Source organism: Scomber scombrus, chromosome 18, assembly GCF_963691925.1.
Source record: "Scomber scombrus chromosome 18, fScoSco1.1, whole genome shotgun sequence".
Classification (NCBI taxonomy): Eukaryota; Metazoa; Chordata; class Actinopteri; order Scombriformes; family Scombridae; genus Scomber; species Scomber scombrus.
The window spans coordinates 22,350,634-22,376,465 of record NC_084987.1 but is presented as its reverse complement, the minus strand read 5'-3'; the positions used below and the strand labels follow the sequence as shown (position 1 = coordinate 22,376,465).

Sequence of the window (25,832 nt, the reverse complement as noted above, 5' to 3'; positions counted from 1 at the left end):
TGCTGATCTGCTCCTCCCCAGCTGTGGAGCGGACACTGCTGGAACTCACACAAACACACGCACAAACACACACACACACACACACACACACTGGCTCAGACACAGACTCAGACAGATGTGCACTCAAACACACAAGATGCACTTTCTCACCTAACCATCAGCACAGTCTTTCTCCTGTTTACCCAGACTGCGAGAATCATCTCCCCTTATGCACGTGATGTCTTCATCAAGCCGTGGTAGTACAGCAGATATATACATACGACCATGTTGCTGTGTATAACTGCAAAAGGAGATTTGGCAGCAGAATTTCCCCTGGAATATGAGGGATTTTGGGGATTAACAAGCAACACATACAGTCCAAGGTACACTCTGTAAGCTGTTAACTCATTCACACAGGGCCAGAGTTGGAATAATACAAGACTAGATATCAGCTAGGAGTGTTGCTGTGTTGTGTTTGATTCGTGCTTTCCTGATCTTAAAGGTGGACTGCAGCCTATTAATATTGCAGGTGCTTAAAGTTGGGGATGACTTGTGAGACGCAGATCTAAAAAAGGAAACTGATGTAATTGCGAAGCTTTATGCGGCAGGAGGCGAGGATATCCTGATTTCTACTATCCTGACTGCTGGATCCTACACTTACAATAATGCAACACAATAGCTTTTTTTTTGTTTTGTTAAATCCTCTCTGCCTTGGTAGAAGCCCACATCTTTCAACCTCCACACAAAATAACCCTTAATGACATCATCACAGTTATTGTCTCAGACTTAGAAAAAGTTCATTCAGAGCCACAGGAGACATTAAAGTACTGTCACAGTTTTAGTCCTCATCAGAGGAAAATCAGTGAAGTGCCTCTTTAAAGCAGTACTTAGACATTTCACTTTCTTACCTAGAGTTAGATGATAAAACCAAAACCACTCTCATATTTGTCTGCAAAATATAAGTAGCCTGAAAACAAGTAACAAAATCCACCTAACCAACACCGATAAAGCTCACTAATTAACAAGTTATATCTTATTTGTTACTGTGCCTGGCCAAGGAAATTGTCTTAGCTTGACTTTAGCTCCCATTAAAACCACAACCTAACACTTTTACACCTCAGTTTTCATCCAAATGAAAGAAATGAGATTAAAAGTGTTCATTTGTGAGTTATTATCGTGGTATCCGGTCAAAAATACAACATACTTCCATTTTGCTGCTCTACAGTCAAATTGCCCCACTTACCCACATAGAAGTCTACTCTGTAGTAATAAGTGTCCTGAAGTTAACTCTGCAGACTTCCCTCTGATCTGCTGTGTTGACATAATGAGGAGCAACATTTCCTCCTGTTAGTACTCTCAACATGCAGCTGACATCGCCTTACAGTGCTGTTTTATTCATTACAGGCCAGTTACAGTACATTAGCCCTGCGTGTGTGTGTGTGTGTGTGTGTGTGTGTGTGTGTGTGTGTGTGTGTGTGTGTGAGTGTGTGTATGCACGTTCTGCATGTGTGTTTGTGTGTCTTTGTGCCGTTTCCTGTGTCAGAGTGTATTTATTCACGCTTTTAATTTGATATCCATCTCTTTATTTTATCTGCTGCATGCAGAGCATACAAACAGGAGTGTGCGTGCGTATGTGTGTGTTTGTGTTTAGAGAGATTAATTGGAATTCGCTGTACACCCCTCCACCCCCCCACCCCCCCAACCTCCAGACACCCCCTGCGCCCACCCAGCCACCCCCCTCTCGTAACCCAAATCCCATCCACCGCCAGCTGAAAGAGGCTGTGTGCAGACATCAGGATGTGAGGAGAATTTAAACTCGTGTTTCCTCTCCCGTGTTCCGTCTGCCTCACTCTCTCTTTTTACATGTACACACACACACACACACACACACAAATACACACACACACACAGACATTGTATTAAAATGATGAATGGCACTATTAAGCAAAATCTGACCTCTTAACTGCACACACTCTCTCTTCTCCTGTCTTCCTCTCTGCTTTTGCTCATCTTTTCAAATCATAACCAGCAGTCACCTCGGACCACACAGAAGTCATGTTTTCTTTTTCGCCCGCCTCTTCCTTATAAAACCACAGCTGCCCTCTGTTCACCTGCGGTTGACACTTCCTTGAACGACCGCAGTTCCCATGTCACATTCATCTCTGAGACACTTGCTGCAGCTTCTAGGCCACGCATGCAGACAAGGCCCATATCCACACGCCACTAAAGCTCACACAATGACCTTGCGTTACGCTGTGTAATCCACATCTCCTCTAATAAACATATTTTCATCACCAGTCGCTTCCTGGAAATCCCAATCCCTCTTTTCCCCCCTTACAAAAACACCTCTCCATGCAATATCAGGCTTAGGTAACATTTAATAAATGATTTTTTTTTGGGCAACACACTTATAACAATTAGGTTGAAAGTCTGCTCCATCATTAAACATGCATATTGAGGCTGTTTGCAAGTAAGTGAATGAATGAATAGGTAATACAGAGTCAGGGCTGACAAATGGAGCATTTCACCCGCTGCCTCTACCCCAAAAAAATGGACTTAATCTCTGTTTATAGACACAGCCGAGCCAAGATGAGCTGACAGGCCATTAAAATTTAATCAAAAGGATGGCTTTCTGTTATCCACCGACAGAGGTCTGCTTAACCAAACTGTGTGACAGAGGCGACGTATGATGAAGAAAAAAAAGAGGAAAGAGGGGAGCAGCATGTGAAAAGGTTTATGGTGTAGATAAAGGAACATACAGGAAGGGGAAGAATGGTTGCAGAGAGAAAAGCAATAAAAACAATATGACAGAGATTTTTTATTTTCATTCTCCAGCAGCTTGCCACTACCTACAAACAAAATATAAGTTGATTGTGATCTTACGACCTGGAACAGAAAGCAATCCTGTGAAAGATGGTATGGCTGCATGGATTCACACAAACATACTTTGACAGATATGAGAAAAGGTTTTGGAGCATGTGCTTTAGAGTAGAGGCCAACACTTCAGATTGTTCATGTGCTTTTTTAATCACTTGTTTCTCTGGTGTATGTGAGGGATAAAGCTGCAGCTGACTCTTCCTAAAGTCATTACAGTCCTTTAAAAAGCTCAAATAAATCCTTTAATTGCACAATATGCAGCTTAATTTAGTTAAAGTTACTATACCAAACATTTTGCTCATCCCACACTGCTGTAAATCAAACCCCTGCTATCTAACAAGACATCATCTAAGTAATACATATGTCTCAGTGACAAATAAGGGTTGGCAAGATGAGCAAAATTAAAAAATTATCTTAAAATGTTTTAAAAGCAGCATCAGGTTTATTAATATGTACATTTTGTATTTTTGTTGGTTTTATGCCATTTGACATTTTTTACCAAAAGTAAGACTGAATGCTCCTGAAAATGTCAAATGGTGTAACCACAATGAAATGATAAATATTAAATATTTTATCCACCTCCAGTGTATTTGAGTGTACTTATACAAATAATTACTTCAGTTAATATAAAAAGTTATAATGTAAGATCATACCAAACTAGTTGATATGGTGTTTTATTGAGATTTTAGCGTTTTTAAGCAAGTTGAATTATTTTTGGTACAAAGTTTTTATGGTTACACCACTTAGACATTTTTACCATAATCCTATAATATATTCTCTCAAAATTGATTAAAAGCAGAAATGTTATGCTGAGTCCACAACAAATAATGTTTATTTTCAAATTTTGACCCCTTTCAATATGACTAAACCACATGGACAGAAAAAAACCTCATTGACCCATATACAAAACAGCAGTTACAAGCAATTTCAGTATGAGAAAAATAGATGATGTTTGTTAAAGAAACAGAGGCAAAAATGAACCCAGGGAAATGTAACAAAAATCATTTAAGCTTAAAAAAACCAAAACATAAACATAAAACCTAAAGAAACTGCCATCTACGTACCATCTACATCAGCTCAATTATACAGAATGTATACTACAGAGGAGCTTTATCCCTCCTGCATCAGCTTGACAGAGCCGAATGACTCACTGATTAGGACACCCAGTGATGTACACCTGTTGTCGTTAATTAAGCAGACGAGATGCCTTAAAAAGCTTTCAAAAAAAGGGACACATCACAGCAGGACTGAAGCCTTTCAACGAATAATGATATTGTAAAATGCAACCTGCTCAGCTGAAACCTGTATGCTGTTATTTGTGTAACACGGCTGATAAATGAACAGATTACTAAACAAAGCAGCTGATATATAATCTAAACATGACAAGATCTCAGCGGAGCACATACAGATCTTTGTTTGCAATGTAAATTATTCACAACATAAATAAATATCTTTCCAATCTGCTTCCAGCCTGCTTTCTTCCATATTTTCATATATTCCATCATAACCCATAACTGAGTGACACATATTTTCCAAAGAATTTCACAGGGTTCCCACCTCCCATCCTCGGCTACAGCCAACTTTGGTGCACTTTTTGTACACACACAAAAAAAACCCCATCTGTCCATACCCTGGTGACTGTAACTTTAAGAGCTGTTTGTGATCTTAGTTCCTGATACTGTGGTCAATACCGTTTTTAGCAACTGCATACTTTTCACAGATAGAAATGATCAGGGCAGTTAGGTGCTAAAGCCGTGGCAGCAGCTCGTGCTTTGATTTGAAGTTGTCAGTTTCATCACAGTGGAGTCATTAATGACAGCTCAGCCATATTTCTAAAGGTGAGGAGACAGTATGGATGCATGGGGGCTGCTATCCGTGCAGCCATCAGTCCCCATCACACAGGAAGCACTGAGAGTCAGAACTGCTCGGTAAGGAAATATTTTTACTATCTGCCTGCCAAATATGGGACACGGAATCTTTGATCAAAATGATGTTTAGCAAGAGCGACGGCCTGTGTTTTTTTGCATATGTTGGCGTAACTTGCCATTTCACTTCCTATTCCCCTATGTATGTCAGTGTGGGAGAAGAAGAAGAACTAAATGTGCTTTGGTGCCTCTTCGAATGCCACGCTGCATGTTTCCCTCGCCCCCTCTCTGTCTATAATTGTGCATCCCTTTTTTTGCGTAAGTGTGTGTGTGTGGATGCGACACATAGAGATAGGGAGTCAGAGGCCCATCTGCCACCCAGTGAGGGCTCAGAAGGTCAGTGACCCCACACTGCTGAGTGTCTGAGTCTGATAATCCCATGACCCTGAGTGTCTCTCATCCAGGGTCATGGGACTGTCCGGAAGAGGACAGAAGTCAGCGATGAAGACGAGGGTCAGCCGCCTGTTGGGCCCGCTCCTCGGTCATCTCTATTAGATGACGAGTCAGCGCTTTGTCTTTATTTTTATGTGAGTTTAGAAGTGTGTGCGAGCTTCCAGGAACTCAATGCCAGCAGTAAAGGGAAGTTACGTCTCTTCCTCTCTGTGTGCAATCCATCTCCATATGGCGTGATGTTATATATGAAGAGGACATAACACATGTCAATGCATGGCTGCTTCATGCTTTGTGTTTTTTTGTGGTGGTGTTCATGGTTGAGTGACTTCTAAAAAAAAAAAAAACCTGTTCATTTAAATGTCAAATCTAATTTAGTAGTATTTTTTTGCCCTTTGACCCCATTGTTCAGTGCAGTTAATTTAACACAATGTGCATTTCTACATACACGCACCTGTAACTAAGAGGCATGCGTATGTGTATGCAGAAAGGTGTGACGCTGTGCTGAACGTACACTTCCTACATGCACACACACACAAAGATATTAACCGTCTGATAGTCCATTTAGTATGACCACAATCTATCACAACAGCCTGTCTCTCAGCTTTGGAGACTCAGTAGCAGGAAGCAGAGTCGCTGTGAACGCTCTCACTTACAAAACCAACCAAATGTGTGTGTGTGTGTGTGTGTGCCTGTGTGTGTGTGTGTGTGGTCTGTACAAAGTGCATGACGCCTCAGTTTCTATCTGGCAAAGAGCAGAACAGGAAGCAGCGAGGTGGGGCTCGGTCTGCGCTGTACTCTCTTCCTCTCCTCCGCCTCGTTCACTCGCTCCGGATTTAGACTGGCTTTTGATTCCTGGCGGGAGGGACATCCTGGATTTTGAGGAGGCAGGAATAGCACTCGGTGTTGCCTGAGTGGCGCTGCTGTCAGTGCTGACTGAGTGAGTGAGTGAGTGTGTGTGTGTGTGTGTTTGGGGGTGATAGTGTAAGGCAGGGGGCAGAAGGGGAGGGTGGGGGCCTGGAGCAAAGCCAGAGGCCAAACATGGCCAGCGAGGACGCACTGGAGGACTGGCCAGGGGATCAACCCCTTGATTCGCCGGTGCACGCCGAGCAAAATGACACGGAGTCTTCGGTAGGCAACTCCTGCCAAGTGCAGGCCTCAACATGGCCGCCTTCTCATCGCTTTCCTTCCAACTCAATATTACGTCCCTTCTCTTTTCTGTCAGCTTCCTCGTTCACTTCCTGTAAAAACATCTATCTGACAGTGAATCACTTTGAGTTTTCATTCCTTTCTGCTGTTGTGATTTCGCCCCGCTGTGTGAGCAGTCTTACACCTCGCTCCAGAGGTTCTTTGTTGTAAAACACCAGGGATTAAGATGTATTGTGTTGAACAGGAGTGCGTCACAGCACAAACTCTCCCTTCCTGTGGTTCATGGTGTGTTACTGCCTTTTCTTTCTCTTCTGCTGTGGTTCTGACCTTTGCTGCTGCTTGAACTGAGAACTTCTCCACATCAAGCAGGATGTATATAAGTGTTTTTTGCTTATGTCCATGTCAGTGATGTTGGTGACTGTTCACATCTTTCAAAAGTGTAGATGATAGATGTTGTTTTCCTTATAGACCAAACTGACATACAACACACATCTGCAGCATTATTTGTCTTCATTACATTGTTGCACTACTAGTTTGTGAAACTCTTTCAATTACATTGCTTCATAGTTGTGCAATGACCCAAATATTGCATTAACCTAGCAGTTAATATCCTGCAAGAACTTGGCCATGTGGTTTGGCCGGCTGCTCAGACCGTGGCTGACTGTTGTACAGTATTGTGTTGCACATGGATTATGGTTTTAATGATGCAGGGCTGCAGCTCCAGCCTGCATGTAGCTGGATGGACACAGAGACCTAAGAAGTTGTAATCAGATCTGCTAAGCTGGACGACTGGCTGCATGATGCAGTGAAAGGCACTGAGCAACTCATCATTATACTCTGGCACAGGGGAGGGGACAGTCCTCAGTGGCTAAGTGTGTATAAGTGTGTGTGTATGATTTGATGAGATTGGTTTATTGGTTTATTTGCACATTTGTAAAATGAAAGTCAGAGAAAAATAGTCAAATAAAAATAAAACACATGTGCAGGTGAGGTAGAAACCCACTATGGGCTTATCTTAAAACCTCACCTATAAGAGATACAACACAATAACAATGCAAAGTAAAAAAAAACAAATAAACTTGCAAACATACATAATCTAGATTATGTTAGAATCTTTTGTCATCAAAGCATTTTTTAGTTTTATTTTGTATCTGGGTAAAGACAGAGAATCAGTTAGTAAGTGCACATTTCTATTCCATAATTGGGCTCCATGGTATCTTATTGTCTTCGAGATGTATGCACCAATGGTAGGTACAGGTTATTGATTTGTCTAGTTGAATAATAGTTTACCCGAGAATTACAAATAAAGAATTTTTTTTTTAACTTTCTGGTAAATATGTACTCAATGTATTTCAACTTCAAAATAAAAGTACATATTTGAAGAATATTAATATCAAAAATAGGTATAACATTACACTTCAAAAAAAGTGGAGCGTTTGCATTGCAAGAATTGGAGAAAATTGCCATTCTTACAAAATATTTCTGCAGCAATAATATTTTTTGAAGATATGTGGGGAAAGTGCTGGCCCATACAATATTACAGTTAGTGAGGTATGGATATATTAGACTGTAATATAATGTTAGGATACAAGAAGAATTTAAAAAAGCACTAATTGTCCTAATAATCCCTAGAGACTTTGTAATCTGGCTACATACAAAACTGATGTGATCTTTCCAAGTAAGTTTCTAATCAAATAAAATCCCTAGATTTAATGTCATATCTTTAAATGAATGCATCTCCAAGCTTTCATTTATAGAGGTTTGTGAAAAGTGTTTGGGATTGTGTAACATGGACATGAACAACCATTAAATGCAACATACTTTATATTATTTTGGTAGCGCTCAGTTTATTCAGATTGTTGTCAGAGAGGTGTTGACTTACCTTCAGTATTTTTAGGCCTTAAGTGTGTTGATGTTGTTGGGATTGAAAAGGCATTCACATAATCTTGTCTTGCATGTAGTTTATGTGTTGAAAATCTGAATATTTGGGATCATTTTTTGGAGTTTTTGTCATTGTTTAACCCTTTCACGCATAGTGGTCACTACAGTAGACGGCTATTCAAAAGCGGTTTTATTATATATGCATAGATTTTGACAGCATAGTCGCCACCACAGTTCACACTAGTGCCTCATCCCATACACTACCACTTCATCCGCTGTAACTTTTTTGGTTGTAAATGAGTTGATTTATGTTTAAGTTCAGGTTGTTTTTTTTTCATGCCCAAAGACAAATTTAAAAAAAGGAATAAAATACACATTTAATACACATTAAAAATGGATTTTATGAACCAAATTTGAAATGTCCTCATTTTTTGTAAGGCTAAGAAACTGTAAGACTGTGGTTACTGTGCACAAAAAGAGGATGATATGGTTTTGGTCATATTTGTGGAAACTGTGTCTAAGCCTCAAGCTTCCCTTTGCAAACGGTTGACTGACATTTCAGGGCCAGCATTTATAGAAGATGGGCTGTCAGCTTTTGTGGTGAGCTCATCATAGCCCTGTATAGCATATGAACATTCATACAAGACATGTCTCCCCACTTTTTGGCCAGCCCACATAAGCTTGGTCATGTATCGTTCTGTAGTTTTACAGCATTTAACATCTGGCAGACACTGTGCTGTCAAGTTTGTCAAGCAAGCTAGCCGGCTGAAATTCGCACTGATTCCTACTATAGAGGTTTGTTTTCAGTCATGTTACAACACCCGCTGAGTCAGCAAGAGCTCCCGCACACTCTGTACTGTGCATGGCCCACATTATATAAAGCTGGCATTGGGTGCCTCTGTTTCATGATGACTGTCTAAAACTGGCAGCAACAGGAAATCCTGTAAACTCAGTTATATGTAATTGTAATGTAACTCAAACTTAATGCAGACTAACTAACATAACTCTGCAGCACTGAAACCACAGTTAAAGTGAATGCCCAATTACATTGTATTACTATTTCATATTACTATCATTCACTCTACTCTGTAGTTACACCATGCATTTGTACATATTCCATAATCAGTACTTTATTTGTACTTTTGCTCCACTTTCTATTAAATAAATTATTTTCTGAGTTGTATTTGTTAGTTACTTTAAACTGCAGGTGATCTTCTTACAGCAGAAATCACAACTCTTGAAGAAGCCGAGACATAAGATCTAGATGAAGTTAGTTTAAACTGATCTGCTGAGAGAGAGAGAGAGAGAGAGAGAGAGAGAGAGAGAGAGAGAGAAAGAGAGAGAGAGAGAGAGAGAGAGAGAGAGAGAGAGAGAGAGAGAGAGAGAGAGAGAGAGGAAAGAGAGAGAGAGAGAAAGAGAGAGAGAGAGAGAGAGCTGTTTTGTTATAAAATGCATGTCTTTTGCATGTCTATGCTCCATTTTTTTATGCATATACACAGTTTGTGTGTATGTTCCAGGCATCCAGACCCTGATTGATTTCCGTCTGTATTAATGCTGTTCTAATCTGCTGTAATCTAGTTAGTGTTGATCGGTAGGAGAGCTGATGCGAGCACTCAGCTGTTCGCACACTTAAGAGGTGCCTGTGCTTTGATGCTGGTCTCATTCTCAGCATGGCAGGTTTCACATGTTGAGGGTTCACTCAGAGGTGCTGTTTTTTTGCCCTTTCCTCCCACAACTGTGCAGGGTGACTATTACCAGCTTTGTCTGTTGTAACCTCAGCTCAACAGGTCTCCGCTAGAGAAGTCAACTGAATCTGTTTCTCTTTCAATTAAGATTGAATAATTTTCATATGCAATATGCTCAATGTGTGAACTTTTCCCTTTTTAAAATTTTTTTTAATGAATATTACATTCTGCATAAGCCAAAATATCTCCTCCAACTCCCTCATATTCTGCCAACACCTCATTCTCCTTTTGTGCCTTCTCTTTAATAATGTCTCCCTCCTCCTTCTCTCCTCCCTCAGACTGATCCAGGTGGGCTGTCGGTGCTCCAGCAGCTCGGTCTGGACCAGAATTCCGACTTCTCAGACACCAGCGTGCAGCAGCGCCTGGATGAGCATCGCGAGAGGATCCGCAGGGAGATCCGCAAGGAGCTGAAGATCAAGGAGGGTGCCGAGAATCTGCGCAGGGCCACCACTGATAAGAGGAATGCACAGCAGGTGGAATCACAGATTCGTAGCTCCAAGCGTAAGCTGGAGTCCCTCCATTCTCAGCTGCAGGAGCTGGACGCACACATAGTGGTCAAAGGCCATGATGACAACAAAGGTACAGTGTCTGCCATAGAGACGTGATTAATGAGCAGTTATACTCTTTAATACAGTTACAACATAGTTATAACACTTTTGTCATTAAATACATGTTTCCAGTATTAGATGTTCTATTTATAGTTCACATTAAAAAACATATGTGCCTGTTTAATGTCATCACATGCAATACATTAGTGATGACTGTTATCCAAAGTGGTGTGTGTACAAATAAAATATAAATAGCATGTTTTTAGTTGGTTGTCTACCTTGTGGGCAGATGTTGGTTTCAGTTCATTGGAAAATATGCAGGCTGAATTCCGCTTCAAATAAGTCATCCGTTCCAGTGAACCTATAGACACAGTCATTTATTTATGGCTTGCTTTTATGAGCAGGGACTGTCCTGAAACTCTTAGCTGAAGGAGTGTTCATTCTTATGAGCACATTTTGAGCTCCTTCGAGAGTAACAGTGCCACACTAACAGCTGTGTGAGACTGTACTAACACACACTGGTGTTTCAAGATGAAACCGCATTCTAACATGCGTATAATGATGATGCTAACATGCTGATATGCAGTAGATATAATGTTTACCATGTTCACCATCTCAGTCAGTTAGCATGCTAAACTTTGTCCATTAGTCCTAAACACAAAGTAAAGCTGAGGCTGGTGGGAATGTCATTAGTTTTGCAGGTATTTGGACATAAACCAATGTATTGGACTAGCTGATTTTGACCTGATGATGATAATGTTGCTAGATGAAAAGTCAGGGGATCACCAAAATTGTCCACTACAATTCATCTTATGATGGACATGAAAATCTGCACCAAATTTCATGTAAATCCATCTTGTTGAGACATGTCATGCCAAACCACCAATACCAGCCTCTTCATGTCACTATAGGAAGACTCAAGGGATAATTTGGATACAACGTTTTGTTCCAATTCATGATTAGTTGATGTTGAGATGTTTCACAGGATAACTTCTAATTTATTTCAAAGAGACAAAAAAAAATTACCTGCTGATTTCTAACTTCATGCTGCCAGATGACAACGATGACGTTGAATCAGTTGATTGCAACATTATTTTGTTATTATTAGATTATTGTACTCAGTAACCTGACCGTCCAATCACTTCTCTTGCCTAGATGACCCCAAGTCTCCAGGGTCGCTCAGTCGGACATCTGCCAATGAGCACCGCATTGCAGCTTTGGAGCGGCAACTAAACATTGAAGTGAAGGTCAAACAGGGGGCAGAGAACATGATTCCCATCTATGCCAACGGATCCGCCAAGGTATTTAACTGGCACAAGCGTAATCCAAAACTCTTATTAACTGCATTCACTTTGCATCAGAGATTGTGTAATACTAAAATGTATTTAACTTTTTTTATTGTTGAAAAGAGAGGCAATGTTACACCACATATTTCCAAATATTCTAAACAGGTTTTCCTCAGTCTGTGCTCCTTTAAATTCTTTTCCTGATCTCGTCTCGTTTTTACGTCCTTCCACAGGACAAGAAGCTTCTCCAGACGGCTCAGCAGATGCTGCAGGACAGCAAGACCAAGATCGACATCATTCGCATGCAGATCCGAAAGTCCATGCAGGCCACGGAGCAGTCTGAGGACAACCAATGTACTGTTCATCATGCTTTTATATTTTTATCCACACTCATCTTTCAATTACTCTTTCATCCCACCTATCGCTCTTTCAACTTATACGCACTGCATATTTTATGATGTAGAGGGTAATGGATCAATTCTTGCTTCTGAACTTCACAGTGTACAGTCTTGCAGTCAAAACACACACACACACACACACACACACACACACACACACACACACACACACACACACACACACACACACACACACACACACACACACACACACACGCTCACACACATTGTCCATTACGGCCCTCTCACTCTCTCAAGTCAGAGTCTTATTGATGTTCCTGCATCCCCTTGATGTTGCCCAACAACTAAAAGCCATGCCTCATTTAGCAGAGGTTAGAGAAGAGGCAGGCCAGATCCAGGGAGCCAGGAAGGGAGTGCGACTGAAAGGACTGACTCAGAGATGACGACAGAGCGAAGAGGACGGAAGGAAGGAGTCAGAGATAAAAGACAGAATAAGTCAGGGAGAAAAAACAAAGCTCAGAGCAGCAGAAAGAATGACAGTGATCCTGAAAAGGACTGAAAACTGACTAATCAAGGCACATACTGTACATGCCTCTAATGGGAGTCTGTTTTCTCCCTGTCTGCCTTTATTTTCTTCCACATACTCCTTGAGCCATGTGCTTTGAAGCCTATAATCAATTTTTTTTATTTTTAGTAATAGATTACGTGACTATTAGTATGTTTAGAGGGCTTGTAGTAGTGATGAACCCACAGTTTTACTGGTTTTACTGTTTTACAATTTTGGTTGATTCTCACTGCTCTCATCTATGTCATTTGGAGCTGTATGAGTTGCTTTAAGTTAAATGTGGTACAATATGTTAGAAATGCTAACCTTTATTAACAATATTGTACATGGTTCCTTACAAATGAACAAAAAAGCTCTGAAAACCCCACTGTACACTTGAATATTGAACTTGGATTCAGGTGGCTATAAAACATGACTCCAAATAGATGCTGATGTTGCTCCGTATCTGCCAGATGTATAAATAGGCATCTGATTGCTAACACGTTTAACTTAAAATGTGTTAATATATCAGTATTGTGTCCGCAGCTTGTTTCTGCTGCCCCCAAGTGGCCAAAAATCAGTTATTGCAGGTTTTAAGAGTAAATATTTGAACTAGGTATTCCCTTGCACAGGACACGCAGACACAGCCATGCAAAAAATGAAAAATAAAAACAGATTAAATTGAAGTTGTTGACTGAACCTGACACTGTGTTCTAGGTAAGCCGGACCTGTTTGGAATGGAGCTGCGTGTGGAGGAGCTGTGGCATCACTACCGTGTGGAGCACGCCATGGCTGAGGGAGCCAAGAACATGATACGACTGCTGGGTGGAGGAAAAGTCCAGGACAAAAAGGCCATGGCTGAGGTGAGAGATTGGAGGAGAGATGACTTAGATTAAAACATTGTTAATACAATCACCTGTTCCAGCATGGTATCAGCTGTGCTCTGATAAAAGCTTGTAAACTGTTATGCATGATTGAAGTACATAAATCACATAATTTCTTTCATTAATTTTTAAATGTTGTTATATTATTTACATTCTTCTAGTGATTCCATAAGCTGCTGGTTGTAGTTTCACATTTATCTTGCAGACTAGGACTGTAGGAGTGGTAAATCTCCTCTTCTAACTCGCAGCAAGAAGGCAAATAAGCATATTTCCAAAAATGTAGAACTAGTCCTTTAAGTAAGCAATTCAGAAGCAATGAAATCTTGCTCTGTTTGTAAAAAGACACACAGATTAATTTAATTTTTTCCTCCATTGTTCCCACTTCAACAATCAGTTTATATGTGTGATGGTGTGTATATATTCACATACCACACTCATATTTCCATTGCCACTACAGTATTAGTATTAGTGCTAAAAACAGCATACCGCAGCATATATTTTATATAGAAGAATAAATAAAAGGCGCCCAGGAGAAATACTATCTATAATGATCTTCTGTCTCCACTCAGCAGTTTGGGGATGAGACTTTTCTGTGAACTCTGACAGTCCTGTGAAATGTTGCACTCTGTGATCGGCAGGCACAGTGTGGTCTGGGAGAAGCAACCCAGCGTCTGGACCTGCTCAAGTGTTCTATGGAGCAGAGGCTGGTGGAGCTCCCTGAGGATCATCCCAAAGCCTGCCTCATCAAGGAGGAGCTGGTGCTGGCATCCTCCTCGGCTTTCAGCTCCCGCCACAGCACCCCCTATGTCCATAACCAGTACAGCACTCTGAGCAAACCATCGCCGCTCACAGGTAGAAACAGATTAGATATTTGGTTTTAATTCCTAGTATCTTTTCAAAGGAGGTGATTTTTGAGCACTGATCCTTAAGTCAATTTTAATTATTAAATTTCTCTCTCCAGGTACTCTTGAGGTGCGTCTTCTAGGCTGCGTGGGGTTGCTGGAGGTCGTCCCAGGGCGGAACAGAGCGAACCCGATGGTTCTTCCCTCTTACTCTTCAGGAGACGGACGTCCCTCCTTCAAACTGAGCGGCCTCTACAGCCGCAGCACCAGCAGCATGAGCCTCAAGATCCCCGGCAAGAACGATGAGCTCTCCTGTAAGCGCTTCCTTTCTTATTTTGAACAGAAATCTTACTTACCCAACATGAGCTGAAATGACAAACATAAAGAAACACATCCCTGATATTTACTGGAAAAAGCTGTGCCTTTACATTTGTGTGTATTACAGCGGAAGTGAGCGCGGTGCTGAAGCTGGAGAACACGGTGGTGGGTCAGACAGTCTGGAGAACGGTTGGAGAGCAGGCCTGGGACCAGAGCTTCACTGTAGAGCTGGAGAGAGTAAGACACAGCACACTCAGTATGTTACGTTGATGAAACAGACATATATAGGTGGTACATGCCCAGTGTTGCAAATGAGCTGCTGATTGTGCACCAGAGTACCTGCAAAGGCGTAAAAATACCAGAAATGACAGTGGTTGTGAGTGACCTCAATGTTTCAGTCAGGGGTGATTTGGCAATACCTGTGGTTACTGTTGGTACCAGCAAGTACAGCTCCCACAGTCCTAGGGGCAGCAAACATTCTGAGAAGGTACTTTGTCAGAAAAACAACAGAGGAGCAACTAGTGTCTGTTTGCAGAGCAGCATAAGAGACTTGTGTTGTTTTAATTAAGAAATCAGTCAAAAAATTGGCCTTTTCCCATCATATTATGAGCAACTGTGATTTAATTTCATACTTCACACAGCGCATATACTGTAGATGTCTGGCTCCTTTTTGTTCCTTTACTCCGTGCAATATTTAAAACTGATTGACTGTCAAAAAATGTAGAAAATAACTTTTTTACTCAAACAGTCACTATCAGCGCTGACCAGTAACAAATGCACTGTTTCCTGTGACTCACAATAAAATCCAGCCAGTGTTTGCTTTGCATTAGCAGTAACCGAAAACAGCTCCGATGCTGCTGTGTGAAAGTCAACAGTAAGGCTGATATCCATTAAATAAAATACACACAGTAACACAGATTTAGGCCATTTGAATCACACGCAGAAGTGGCAGACTACTATAGGCCTATACCTCTCTATAGCTACAGTATATACAGAGAAAATGACCGAATGTAAATACACTGAATGACTATTGCTAAAAAAAACTGCAAGATAAATAGTATAAAAATCGAGGTTGATTTCATGAAGATTGTAACTCATCACTCTGTATTGCTTGAGTTGCAAATGGTATTGACTAAATGCATAATGTAGTACACCCTTGACATACAGTATAACAAGAAGAGTTTCTACCTTAGAGTCTATTACTTGAACTTTAATCCTGAGACTAAATCGCAAACTAGAAAAATGGTGACCAGATGACCAGAAATCACATCTTCATATTTACATCCTTGTGTGTTGTTTTGTGTTTAGTCCAGGGAGATGGAGATTGCGGTGTACTGGAGAGATTACCGCTCCCTTTGTGCTCTGAAGTACCTGAAGCTGGAAGAGTTCCTAGACAACCAAAGACACAAAGTCCAGCTGGAACTGGAGCCACAGGGGCTGCTGCTGGCTGAGGTACAGGACACACACGCACACACACACACGTCATGCAACACAAGCTGCATTTATCATCCCTATAAAAATGGCAAGTGAGATTTTTATTATATTAGTGGTGGCGCTGTTTGATAAAGCCCCTCTAATTTAACCTTCACAGTCTGCTGCATGTTAAATCTAATAAATATCAGCCTACACAGCTCCTTAGAGTCTGTATTTGCCTGCAGACTACAAAGAGCCAGTAGTTCTTTGTTTGTACCGTAGACATACATTGACTGTAGTTGCATTTTTTTGTCCTAACACACACCTTTTGTTTCAGGTGATCTTCTTCAACCCAATAATAGAGAGAGGCCGAAGACTCCAGAGACAGAAGAAAGTCTTCTCTAAACAACATGGTATGTTCAAGTGTACACTCACAGCCACTGAACAGAAATATAGAGTGTACCTTTACTTTTAAGTAATAAAAACTTCAGTATAAAATATGACTTCAATAAAAGCCAGTTGTCCTCAGAGCCCTGAGTGTCAGACAGACAGTCTTCCTGTTGTTCTTATTCAGTTGAGTTGAGTTGGTGGATTGGAGAAAAAAAACAACTTCGAAAAATATTCCTTGGCTTTTCCATCAGTGCTCTGCTCTTGTTGGAAATAGATGGCAAGAAACACTTAAGTCAATCAGTTAAAGGAAATTCATTAACATCCACCATTGCCACCTCCTTTCCTCATGTCAACATGTCCTTTAATGGGGCGCTGCAACCCAATTTACTCCTGAAATGCCTCTGCCTAATGAATGATCTGTAAAAAACAAAAACACTGGTATTATATGTAGATCAGTTTGTTCCAACCTTGTGACGCACAGGCAAAAATTATATTTTTTTCTCCCTCTAATCTTAGTTCGAAAGTTCATTTGAAGCCTGTGAGTCTCAACAACAACGTAAAAGAGGATTGAAAGATGATTTTTTTTTTGCAGAGTGGTTTTACCCATTCTGCTCACTCCTGGCCTGTTTGGAGAGATGAATCACTTTTGTTTTTAAAGGATAAAGATAATTCCAGATATTGCATTAGCAGCAGCCATTTATTTATTTATTACCTTTATTTATTTTTTCCCTTCAGTACAGACAGAAAAGAGACTTTGCAGCAGTTCACAGTGCGTTACTGTTTTTCCCCTTTCATCCATCCTGTTGTATTCCGCCGTGCTCGTTTCAGGTAAAGCCTTCCTGCGCGCTCGTCAGATGAACGTGGACATCGCCACCTGGGTCCGACTGCTGAGGAACGCCATCCCCACTGGAAGCAACACACCTGCTTACACACCCAATTTCTCGAGCAACACGCTCACACACACACACAGCTCCGGGTATGTGACCAGTGCGCCTGCAGCAAAATGACTTTGGTTGGTCCTGAAAGGTCTATGTAATGTAATGTTTCTTATATTATCCATTTAATTTCCAAATAATACATCATAGTAACATATTTTTACCAATGATGTGCCCAATTTGGCTTAAAATTAACTTAATTAACTCACATTTATTAATTTTTATCATTGAAACAATGGAGCAAATGACCCAGAAGAGAATGGATGACCCACTTACAACAAAGTGACTTTATTTGTGCCTCTGCATCTGATTTGTCTTTCTTTGTTGTGTGTGTGTGTTTGTGTATGTGTGTGTGTGTGCATTGCAGAGAAATCTCAGTGGAGAAGTTGAGTCTGGACAGCGATGCTCCCGCCAAAGCTGAGATCAGGAGAGACGTGGTGGATGCTCCGGCTCCGGTGAGTAAGACAGGGCTTAAGAGAGGAAGACAACCAGACGGGGGGGGGGGGGGGGGGGGGGGGGGGGGGGACCATGGGCATCTTTCACTATCATGTTACTATTTTGCTCACTTCTACCTGCAGCCTTTGGCTCGAAAACAGTGCTCCAGTCATAGGCCACTGTGCTGTGTGTGCTGCAGTGAAATCTAATATGGGCATAGCAGGGGCCGGAGAAAGGAGAGGGTGAATAATTAGAGAAATGGAGAGCTGAAAACTCTGGGAGACAGCTTTAATGAGACTAAATTAGATGGAGGGGAGCTTTAATTTGGTCAGGGCAAAATCCGTGTTAGTTTCCCAGTGTGAAGAACACAAGCTGCAGAGGGCGATAATGTGTGAGGCAGGGGAGCACTAAGAAAACTATGAAGTGAGAAAGTACTGTAGAGTCAGAGGAGATGGAAGAAGAAATATGTATTTATTTATATACTTATATATTCTTTTATTTATTTAACTTTTTTTTTTTACTCTCTCAATGTTTACTCTAACATTGAAGACTTTCTGCAAGCTGCTTTGGTAATACTGTGCTATCTTATTGTCATACCAATAAAGCAAATCTGAATTTTAAAGAGCAGAGCGACAGACAGACACAGAACTAGACGAGCACAGAGAGAGTTAGAGGGGGAGAGGCCTGTAACAGATGGTGTGTTCAACAGGGTTGAAGTATTATGGGATTAATTACTCTGATGTTTTTTGGAGAACTAATTAGCAGTGAGGAAGGAGTGGAGAGGACAGGAAGAGGGTAGGGCCGAGGCTTTCAGCCAGCAGGGGATCTGGCAACCCGGGTGATGGCTGTCAGTCTGTTTGTCCGCCTTACAGTTACTCGTTACAGATGTTAGCAATCGTTTTGTCCTCATTTCTCCCTGTTTTCTTCTCCCTGCTACTCCCTACTGATACGTTACATGGCATCATATTTCCTTATGTTCTCACCCCCTCCTCCTCTTCTTCTGCTTCTTCATCTTCTTCGTCTTCTCCTCCTGCTTCGTCTCTCTGTGGTGTTTCACAGGAACAGACGCCGGTCATTGAACCCCCGTCCACGCCGGATGTCACTGTTCACCAGCAGCCAACCAGAACGCAGTCACAAAACTCTATACGCAGGTGCAGAAACACACAGATTCTCTCTCTCTCTCTCTTTCTCTCTCTCTCTCACACACACACACACACACACACACACATACACAAGACCTACCTGACCATATCTTTTTGCAATATGGCCAACACAGCTTGACACCAAAAACACGCCCCCACACACAATATGGTGCTGTGTTGTAACCTCTTTTTTTTTAACACCCGGCAGTAAAGCCAAGTCATCATTAATGTGGATTACAACATATGTCGCCCTTGAATGAGTAATACGAAGAGTCACACACTGAACAGTATTAGTCCTTTTTCATAATACAATACTATATGGATGCTATAAGTTAGGTGTGTGTTTTACCAGTGCCGTTAAGCATATCAGGCACAAGTATGAAGATGACATGGCATAATATTGTGTTGCGTGCGCTGCCTATAATCTGCCTATAATCTCTCTGTCAGACCCAGCAGCGGCCCTCTGTGCCTGCAGGACTTCAAGCTGCTAGCAGTGCTCGGCAGGGGGCACTTTGGGAAGGTAGGCATACTTTGTCTATCTTCATAAGATGAACAAAACCCCTATGTTCTAATATTTCATATCTTCCTCTTTTGATATCTGACCTCTTTATTATTTCCTATTTTAATATTTTTCTCTATCAAAACATTTAAAGATGCACCAATCAATACATTTATATTAACACTAGTGTGTTATGTGTTTCTTGTATTGATAAATCACAGAGAATCATCACCTGAATACACTTCTCCTCATCCCTGTGTGGCGTTTTAGTGTCTTTTAGCTCTTTTTTTTTTTTTTTTGTTACCATCCACAAATGTTCTATTACCAGGCAGAACACATGGTCTCTGGTTTTTCCAGTTAAAAGGCTCAGATATACTCCCTAGACAGCACAGAGTGGCAGACAGACAAAGTTAGTGACTACCTGGTGAACATAATGGAGAATTTAGCAGCTAAAGAGACATTTATTTCCCTTTGGAGCTGGTGGAGACCAAAACAGAGCTAAAAGGAGAGTAAATATTGGACATTCACTACATTACATTCACTTGGTGGCCAGAAATACAACTGAAATATTAATGTCTTTGTCTGCTGGATGTTCGCTGCCCTCAAGTGGCCATTAAAACAGTTAATGCAGGGTTCAACTTTATTTCCTGTCAATTACTTAATGAAATTACGCAGTGCCATATTGCTGAACACTGCTGAACACTGCTGCCTCTATAATATAATAACTGCCGACTGATTCGGTGGAAATGAACTGTGATTAAAATTCACATTTGGCCCTAATAATCTGTCTATATTAATGTGTATTTAACTCATTTATTGGACACCAGACCAGACAGAAATGAGCTAAACTGTTTTACTGGGTCACATGTTCCTTCATTGCCATGAACACATGCACAGTACTTAATTTCTACTCAATCCCACATCATCGTACTGCTGTAAATACATACAAGTGCATGAAATGTCTATTAATCCGCCCCAAATGGTCCCCAACAAATTGTCAATCTACTTCAGTTTGAGTTTGCTAAAAGCTGTTTTAGTGAAATACTAAGCCTTTAATGAAATAATGTGAGCTATTTTTGCATCTCAGAGCTGTGTTTAAGTCTAGGACCTAATGGGTTTTAGTAGGAACAAATGGGGTTGTGGCTGAGTGTCACGGACAAGCTAGGGAAGTGGAAAACTATTGAGAGATGGAAAACACATTGTTGGTTTTGGTCTTCTCATGATATTTGTTAATCATTAAAAGAAAGACTTTTGTCTTCCTTATTGATAATTATTAATAAAGGTTTTTCTGAACTCTTTAGGTATTGCTATGTGATTACAAAAAGACTGGCAGCCTGTATGCCATCAAAGCCCTGAAGAAGGGAGACATAGTCGCACGGGATGAAGTGGAAAGGTAACTTAAACTCACGACACAGCACTCAGTGACCTTAACCAAAGTCTCTACTGCACAACAGAGGCTCGTTCACCTCATAATTACACCTCGCACTGTAATTACCGTCTCATACACACCCTCGCTATGTCTGTCTGTCTGTCCGTCTCCAGTCTGATGTGTGAGAAGCGGATCTTTGAGACCGTCAACGACTCCCACCACCCTTTCCTGGTCAACCTGTTTGCATGTTTCCAGACGCCAGAACATGTGTGTTTTGTCATGGAGTACACGGCAGGAGGAGACCTCATGATGCACATACATGCCGACGTCTTTTCTGAGCCACGCGCTGTGTGAGTTCTGCTGTGTGTGTGTGCGTTAAAAAGAAGTAACATGACGTTGCTCCATGCTGTGCGCATCTGTCCACAATTTCTCACATGGGTTCATGTATGAAGCATGAATATGTAGCTGTGTGTATGTTCAAATCTCTGTCTCTCTGTCCTTCGTTTGTACCACAGGTTCTACTCAGCTTGTGTGGTTTTGGGTCTACAGTTCCTTCATGACCATAAGATTGTGTATCGGTGAGTCTCTGTCTTTGCCCCTCCATGAACAGCACATACAAGAGGATACATACTTGAACGCCTTTCCTTTTGTTTCTCAGGGATCTGAAATTGGACAACCTGCTGCTTGATACTGACGGTTTTGTGAAGATAGCAGACTTCGGGCTCTGTAAAGAAGGTGAGGGTCATATTGGCGCTCTTTAACTCCAATGAGAGAGAAAAAGTTTCACATATTACGAGAAAAATTTGCTTTTCTTACTTTAAATAATTTATTTCTTAACAAATGAAATGTTTCTCCTCACTCCCACAGTTAATAATTCTCTGTCTTCATGCCTCAAATCAAGTTTTTCTCTCTTTTCTTCTTCTACTAAGGGATGGGTTTTGGGGACCGGACCAGTACGTTCTGCGGGACCCCTGAATTTCTGGCCCCAGAGGTGCTGACGGACACATCGTACACCAGAGCAGTCGACTGGTGGGGGCTCGGAGTGCTCGTCTATGAGATGTTGGTTGGAGAGGTGAGAATAAAAACTTTTTTCAATTACCATATCTAACAAAGATGCTAAGATACATGTTAATCTGCGTCTTGAGACATTAGTTTTATTACTGCAAGATAATCACTACAATGTTTGGCAGCCTCTGCGTGCTCGGATTTTAGACAATCCCCAGGCTAATTTAAGGCACTGAAGGAAGTTGCTTTCTGGCTTTAAACAGGAACTATTGACCTTCAGTAAGAGACTTAAGAACATGAAGCCCAAAGTTTTTATAGTGAAATGGAAAATGAAAGGGCAGATGGGCAGCATTGTCTTTAGAAGTGGAAACAATTAGCTTTATGGGAAATAATACAGAAATTCCAATAATTACAGAAACACTGGCACTAAAAACACAGAGTAATAGTCATCTTCTAGTAATTCTATCAGGATCTCTCAGTTCATTGCATTAAGCGGCTGTAATCAATATTTTAGCATTAACAGTGGGTCACATGACTATTTGTATGTGCCAGTGGACAGTGATGAGCACTAGAAGGTTTTGAGGTAGTTGAACCAAACATTATGAAAAGCAAATTCAACATACATTACATTACATACACTTTTGCCCAAAATGGATTACAATAATTGCAAGCAAACTCAATAGATACCACGACATCTAGCACAGTCTGAAAAGCTTGGTCGGCCTGTATCGGATGGCGGTAATTCATATTTAAAAGAGTTGTATTACATGAGGTCTAACATGTAATACAATGAAAAATAATGTGCATCTGTTTCTTTCAGTCTCCATTCCCAGGTGACGATGAGGAGGAGGTTTTCGACAGCATTGTGAACGATGAAGTACGCTACCCCCGATTCCTCTCCACCGAGGCTATCGGCATCATGCGACGGGTGAGTCTGACGCTAAGGAGAATTCTCCTGTTGCACTTCCTGACTAACTCAAATGCTATATTTGATTTTTTTTTTTTATATTACTTTTTTGCTCAAAAACTTGGTAATATGCAAATGTCAGTGCTATAAATAACTGCACAATTTGAGTCATTTATCATTTTTCGCTGTTTTTTGGTTGGTCCGTAGTTGTTGAGAAGGAATCCTGAAAGACGTCTTGGCTCTGGAGAAAAGGATGCTGAAGAGGTCAAAAAACAACCTTTCTTCAGAGTGAGTTTCTTTTCTTATTATTCCTGTCAAACCAAGAAGCTGTTTGTCATGTTGCTGATAGGAGAATTTCATTCTGCTTCTAAACTGAATGTAAATGTGGTTTAGAATACGGACTGGGAGGCCCTCCTCCAGAGGAAGAGCCCTCCGCCATTCGTCCCGTGCATCGGAGGAAAAGAAGATGTCAGCAACTTTGACGTGGAGTTCACAGCCGAGCGTCCCGCCCTCACGCCACCCCGCGAGCGCCGCACCCTCTCCCGCAGGGAACAGGACTACTTCAAGGATTTTGACTACGTCTCCGACCTCTGCTAGGGTCCGGGGTCAGGGGTCAAAGGATTATTAGCTGCCCACTGCCAGCCACAGACTCTGAACGGAGGCCGGGAAGTTAAATCTTACTTCGGGATCTCTGCGTGTCTGCAATGGGATGAAGGCCTGGCTGGGCATGTGTGATCAAGGATCAGTAGAATCTGATCGTGTGTCGCACACATACACAGTGTCACGGATCTGCTGACCTTTTAGACTATCTGGAGTGGCTTTTAGAAAAGGGGAAAGTGGTGATGATAATGGAAGATAATCCAGATTATGTTACAAATGTAAAATGAGATGATGGATCCTCCTGTGTGTTCTGCCTGGTAACAGAGTGAAGCATATTAAGACTCAGCGATTGCACTGAGATGCTCAGAGAGCCTAAAAATCGCAGAGTCAAAGGGTGAAAACTGATTATTCTGACAGGTAGCACTGTCTCTTTTGTTCCTATTCTTGCTCCAGTCTCTTGTCCCTTTTATCTCTGCTGTTTGTTGCTGCTAAATGTGTGTTTCGCTGTGTACGGTGTCCCTGCCTCAGTCATGAATGTATCCACGTCAGCTACAATCATGCATCGCCTCTACTTTAACGCTTGGGGGAGCCAGAGGTAAAAGAAATATCTGCTCATGTTTGTTCAGAGCTGCTGCCTGTTGATTGTTTAACAGGCAAAGCAGGAATTGGGGGGGTTAACAGGGAGGGAGGGAGTCAGGTGCTGTTTGTGTGTCTGTGCTCGATGTTGCACATCACACCTCTTCATCTATGAATAAAGCTGCCTTGCCTGGACTTCATCGTCTTCTCTTCCCCCTGTCTTTAGGTACCACTCAGATTTTTAACTACAATAATTTTTCAAAGACATTTTCAGATTTTGTTCCCTTTTTCTTTTGTGATTCATAGTTTTATTTCCCGTCTGTGTTTCCTTCTCTGTCATTTGCTGGTGAAATGTGTTGGAAATGTGACTAAGTAAAGATGTGAACCCAACACAGAAGCGTCAATCATTCATTGTCATTAGTTTATCTATTGAAGTGATCAGTTGTTTCTGAAGAAAAACAAAAGTCAAGTCATTTTTTATTTATAGGGCCCAATATCACAAATCAAAAATATGCCTCAGGGTGGCTTTACAATCTATTAAGTAATATAATATCCTATATCCAATACGAATAAGGAAAAACTCCCTAAAAAAAAACCTTTACAGGGATCAAATGGAAGAAACCTCAGGAAGAGCAACAGAGAAGGAATCCCACTGCCTGGACGGACAGACATCATGTCAAAATGTAGCCAATAATTTGATTTATGCTGATATTTGTGTTTAGCACAAAGCACTGCTGTGTAAGTCTCAAGAGTCACCAGATCTTCTTCTTATTTATCTGGCAACACAACTAGTATATGTGTTCGTGAGCCAGTTTTCTCCATTTTAAAATGTTTTTTCTATTTGTTTCAGACACTTTGATATTAGTATAGTATGGTATGGTATAGTATGGTATAGTATAGTATAGTATTGTATAGTATCGTACAGTATAGTATTGTATCATATAGTAGAGTATAGTATCATATTGCAGGTATAGTATTGTACAGTATAGTAGGGTATAGTATAGTATCATATCGTATAGTGTAGTATAGTATAGTATTGTACAGCATCGTACAGTATAGTATTGTATTGTATCATATAGTATTGTACAGTATAGTATGGTATAGTATAGTATAGTAGAGTATCATATCGTATAGTATCGTATAGTGTAGTATCGTATTGTATCATATAGCATTGTACAGTAGAGTAGGGTATAGTATAGTATCATTTCGTATAGTGTAGTATAGTATAGTATTGTACAGTATTGTATTGTATCATATGATATTGTACAGTATAGTATGGTAGAGTATCATATAGTGTAGTATCGTATTGTATCATATAGCATTGTACCGTACAGTATTATATCGTATAGTATCGTATAGTATAGTATAGTATTGTATTGTATCATATAGCATTGTATCGTATAGTATTGTACAGTATAGTATAGCATAGTATAGTGTCATATCGTAACGTATAGTATAGTATTGTACAGTATAGTAGAGTATAGTATAGTGTCGTATCGTATAGCATAGTATAGTATTGTACAGTATAGTATAGTATTGTACAGTATAGTATCATATAGTATTGTATTGTATTGTATTATATCGTATATTAGATTTATATGCAAGTACAGTATGTGTATACTGAGTTCCCAACTTTATATTACAGAATGATGGGATTCTTCTCTGATCTTGCGCTCTTGCAGCCATTAGCAGCTTGTTGAGGCAATGTCTAGGTCATAGCTCAGCACAAAATGTCAGGGACTCATTGAAATAAATGACAGATAAGCAATGAGGAAGATGATTGTGTCAGGGGGAAAAAGAACAGCATCATATCACAGAGCAGCTCAGAGAAAAA

General features: G+C 40.8%; 1 protein-coding gene across 2 annotated transcripts; it reads left to right on the top strand.

Moving 5' to 3' along the window:
• Window positions 1-4,566: 4,566 nt before the first annotated feature.
• Window positions 4,567-24,381, top strand: pkn1b (protein kinase N1b). Of its 2 annotated transcripts, none has more exons than XM_062438709.1 (22): window positions 4,567-4,784; window positions 10,225-10,525; window positions 11,650-11,795; window positions 12,014-12,134; window positions 13,401-13,546; window positions 14,206-14,419; window positions 14,529-14,723; window positions 14,855-14,964; window positions 16,036-16,179; window positions 16,478-16,553; window positions 17,359-17,506; window positions 17,833-17,920; window positions 18,960-19,051; window positions 19,490-19,562; window positions 20,843-20,934; window positions 21,084-21,260; window positions 21,426-21,488; window positions 21,569-21,645; window positions 21,840-21,982; window positions 22,736-22,843; window positions 23,030-23,110; window positions 23,216-24,381. In XM_062438709.1, exons 1-22 carry the CDS (start codon window positions 4,716-4,718, stop codon window positions 23,417-23,419), a joined length of 2,868 nt encoding a protein of 955 aa, XP_062294693.1. In that variant the 5' UTR covers window positions 4,567-4,715; the 3' UTR covers window positions 23,420-24,381. The 2 variants fall into 2 exon arrangements, with proteins under 2 accessions (XP_062294693.1, XP_062294691.1); XM_062438707.1 differs by lacking the exon at window positions 4,567-4,784 and adding an exon at window positions 6,201-6,302.
• Window positions 24,382-25,832: the final 1,451 nt, after the last annotated feature.

Coding starts and splice junctions, on each gene's coding strand:
- pkn1b (XM_062438707.1), top strand. CDS start 6,213: ATGGCCAGCGAGGACGCACTGGAGGACTGGCCAGGGGATCAACCCCTT. Junction 14,965..16,035: donor TCACTGTAGAGCTGGAGAGA/GTAAGACACAGC, acceptor TTTTGTGTTTAG/TCCAGGGAGATGGAGATTGC. Junction 17,921..18,959: donor TGGTGGATGCTCCGGCTCCG/GTGAGTAAGACA, acceptor GGTGTTTCACAG/GAACAGACGCCGGTCATTGA.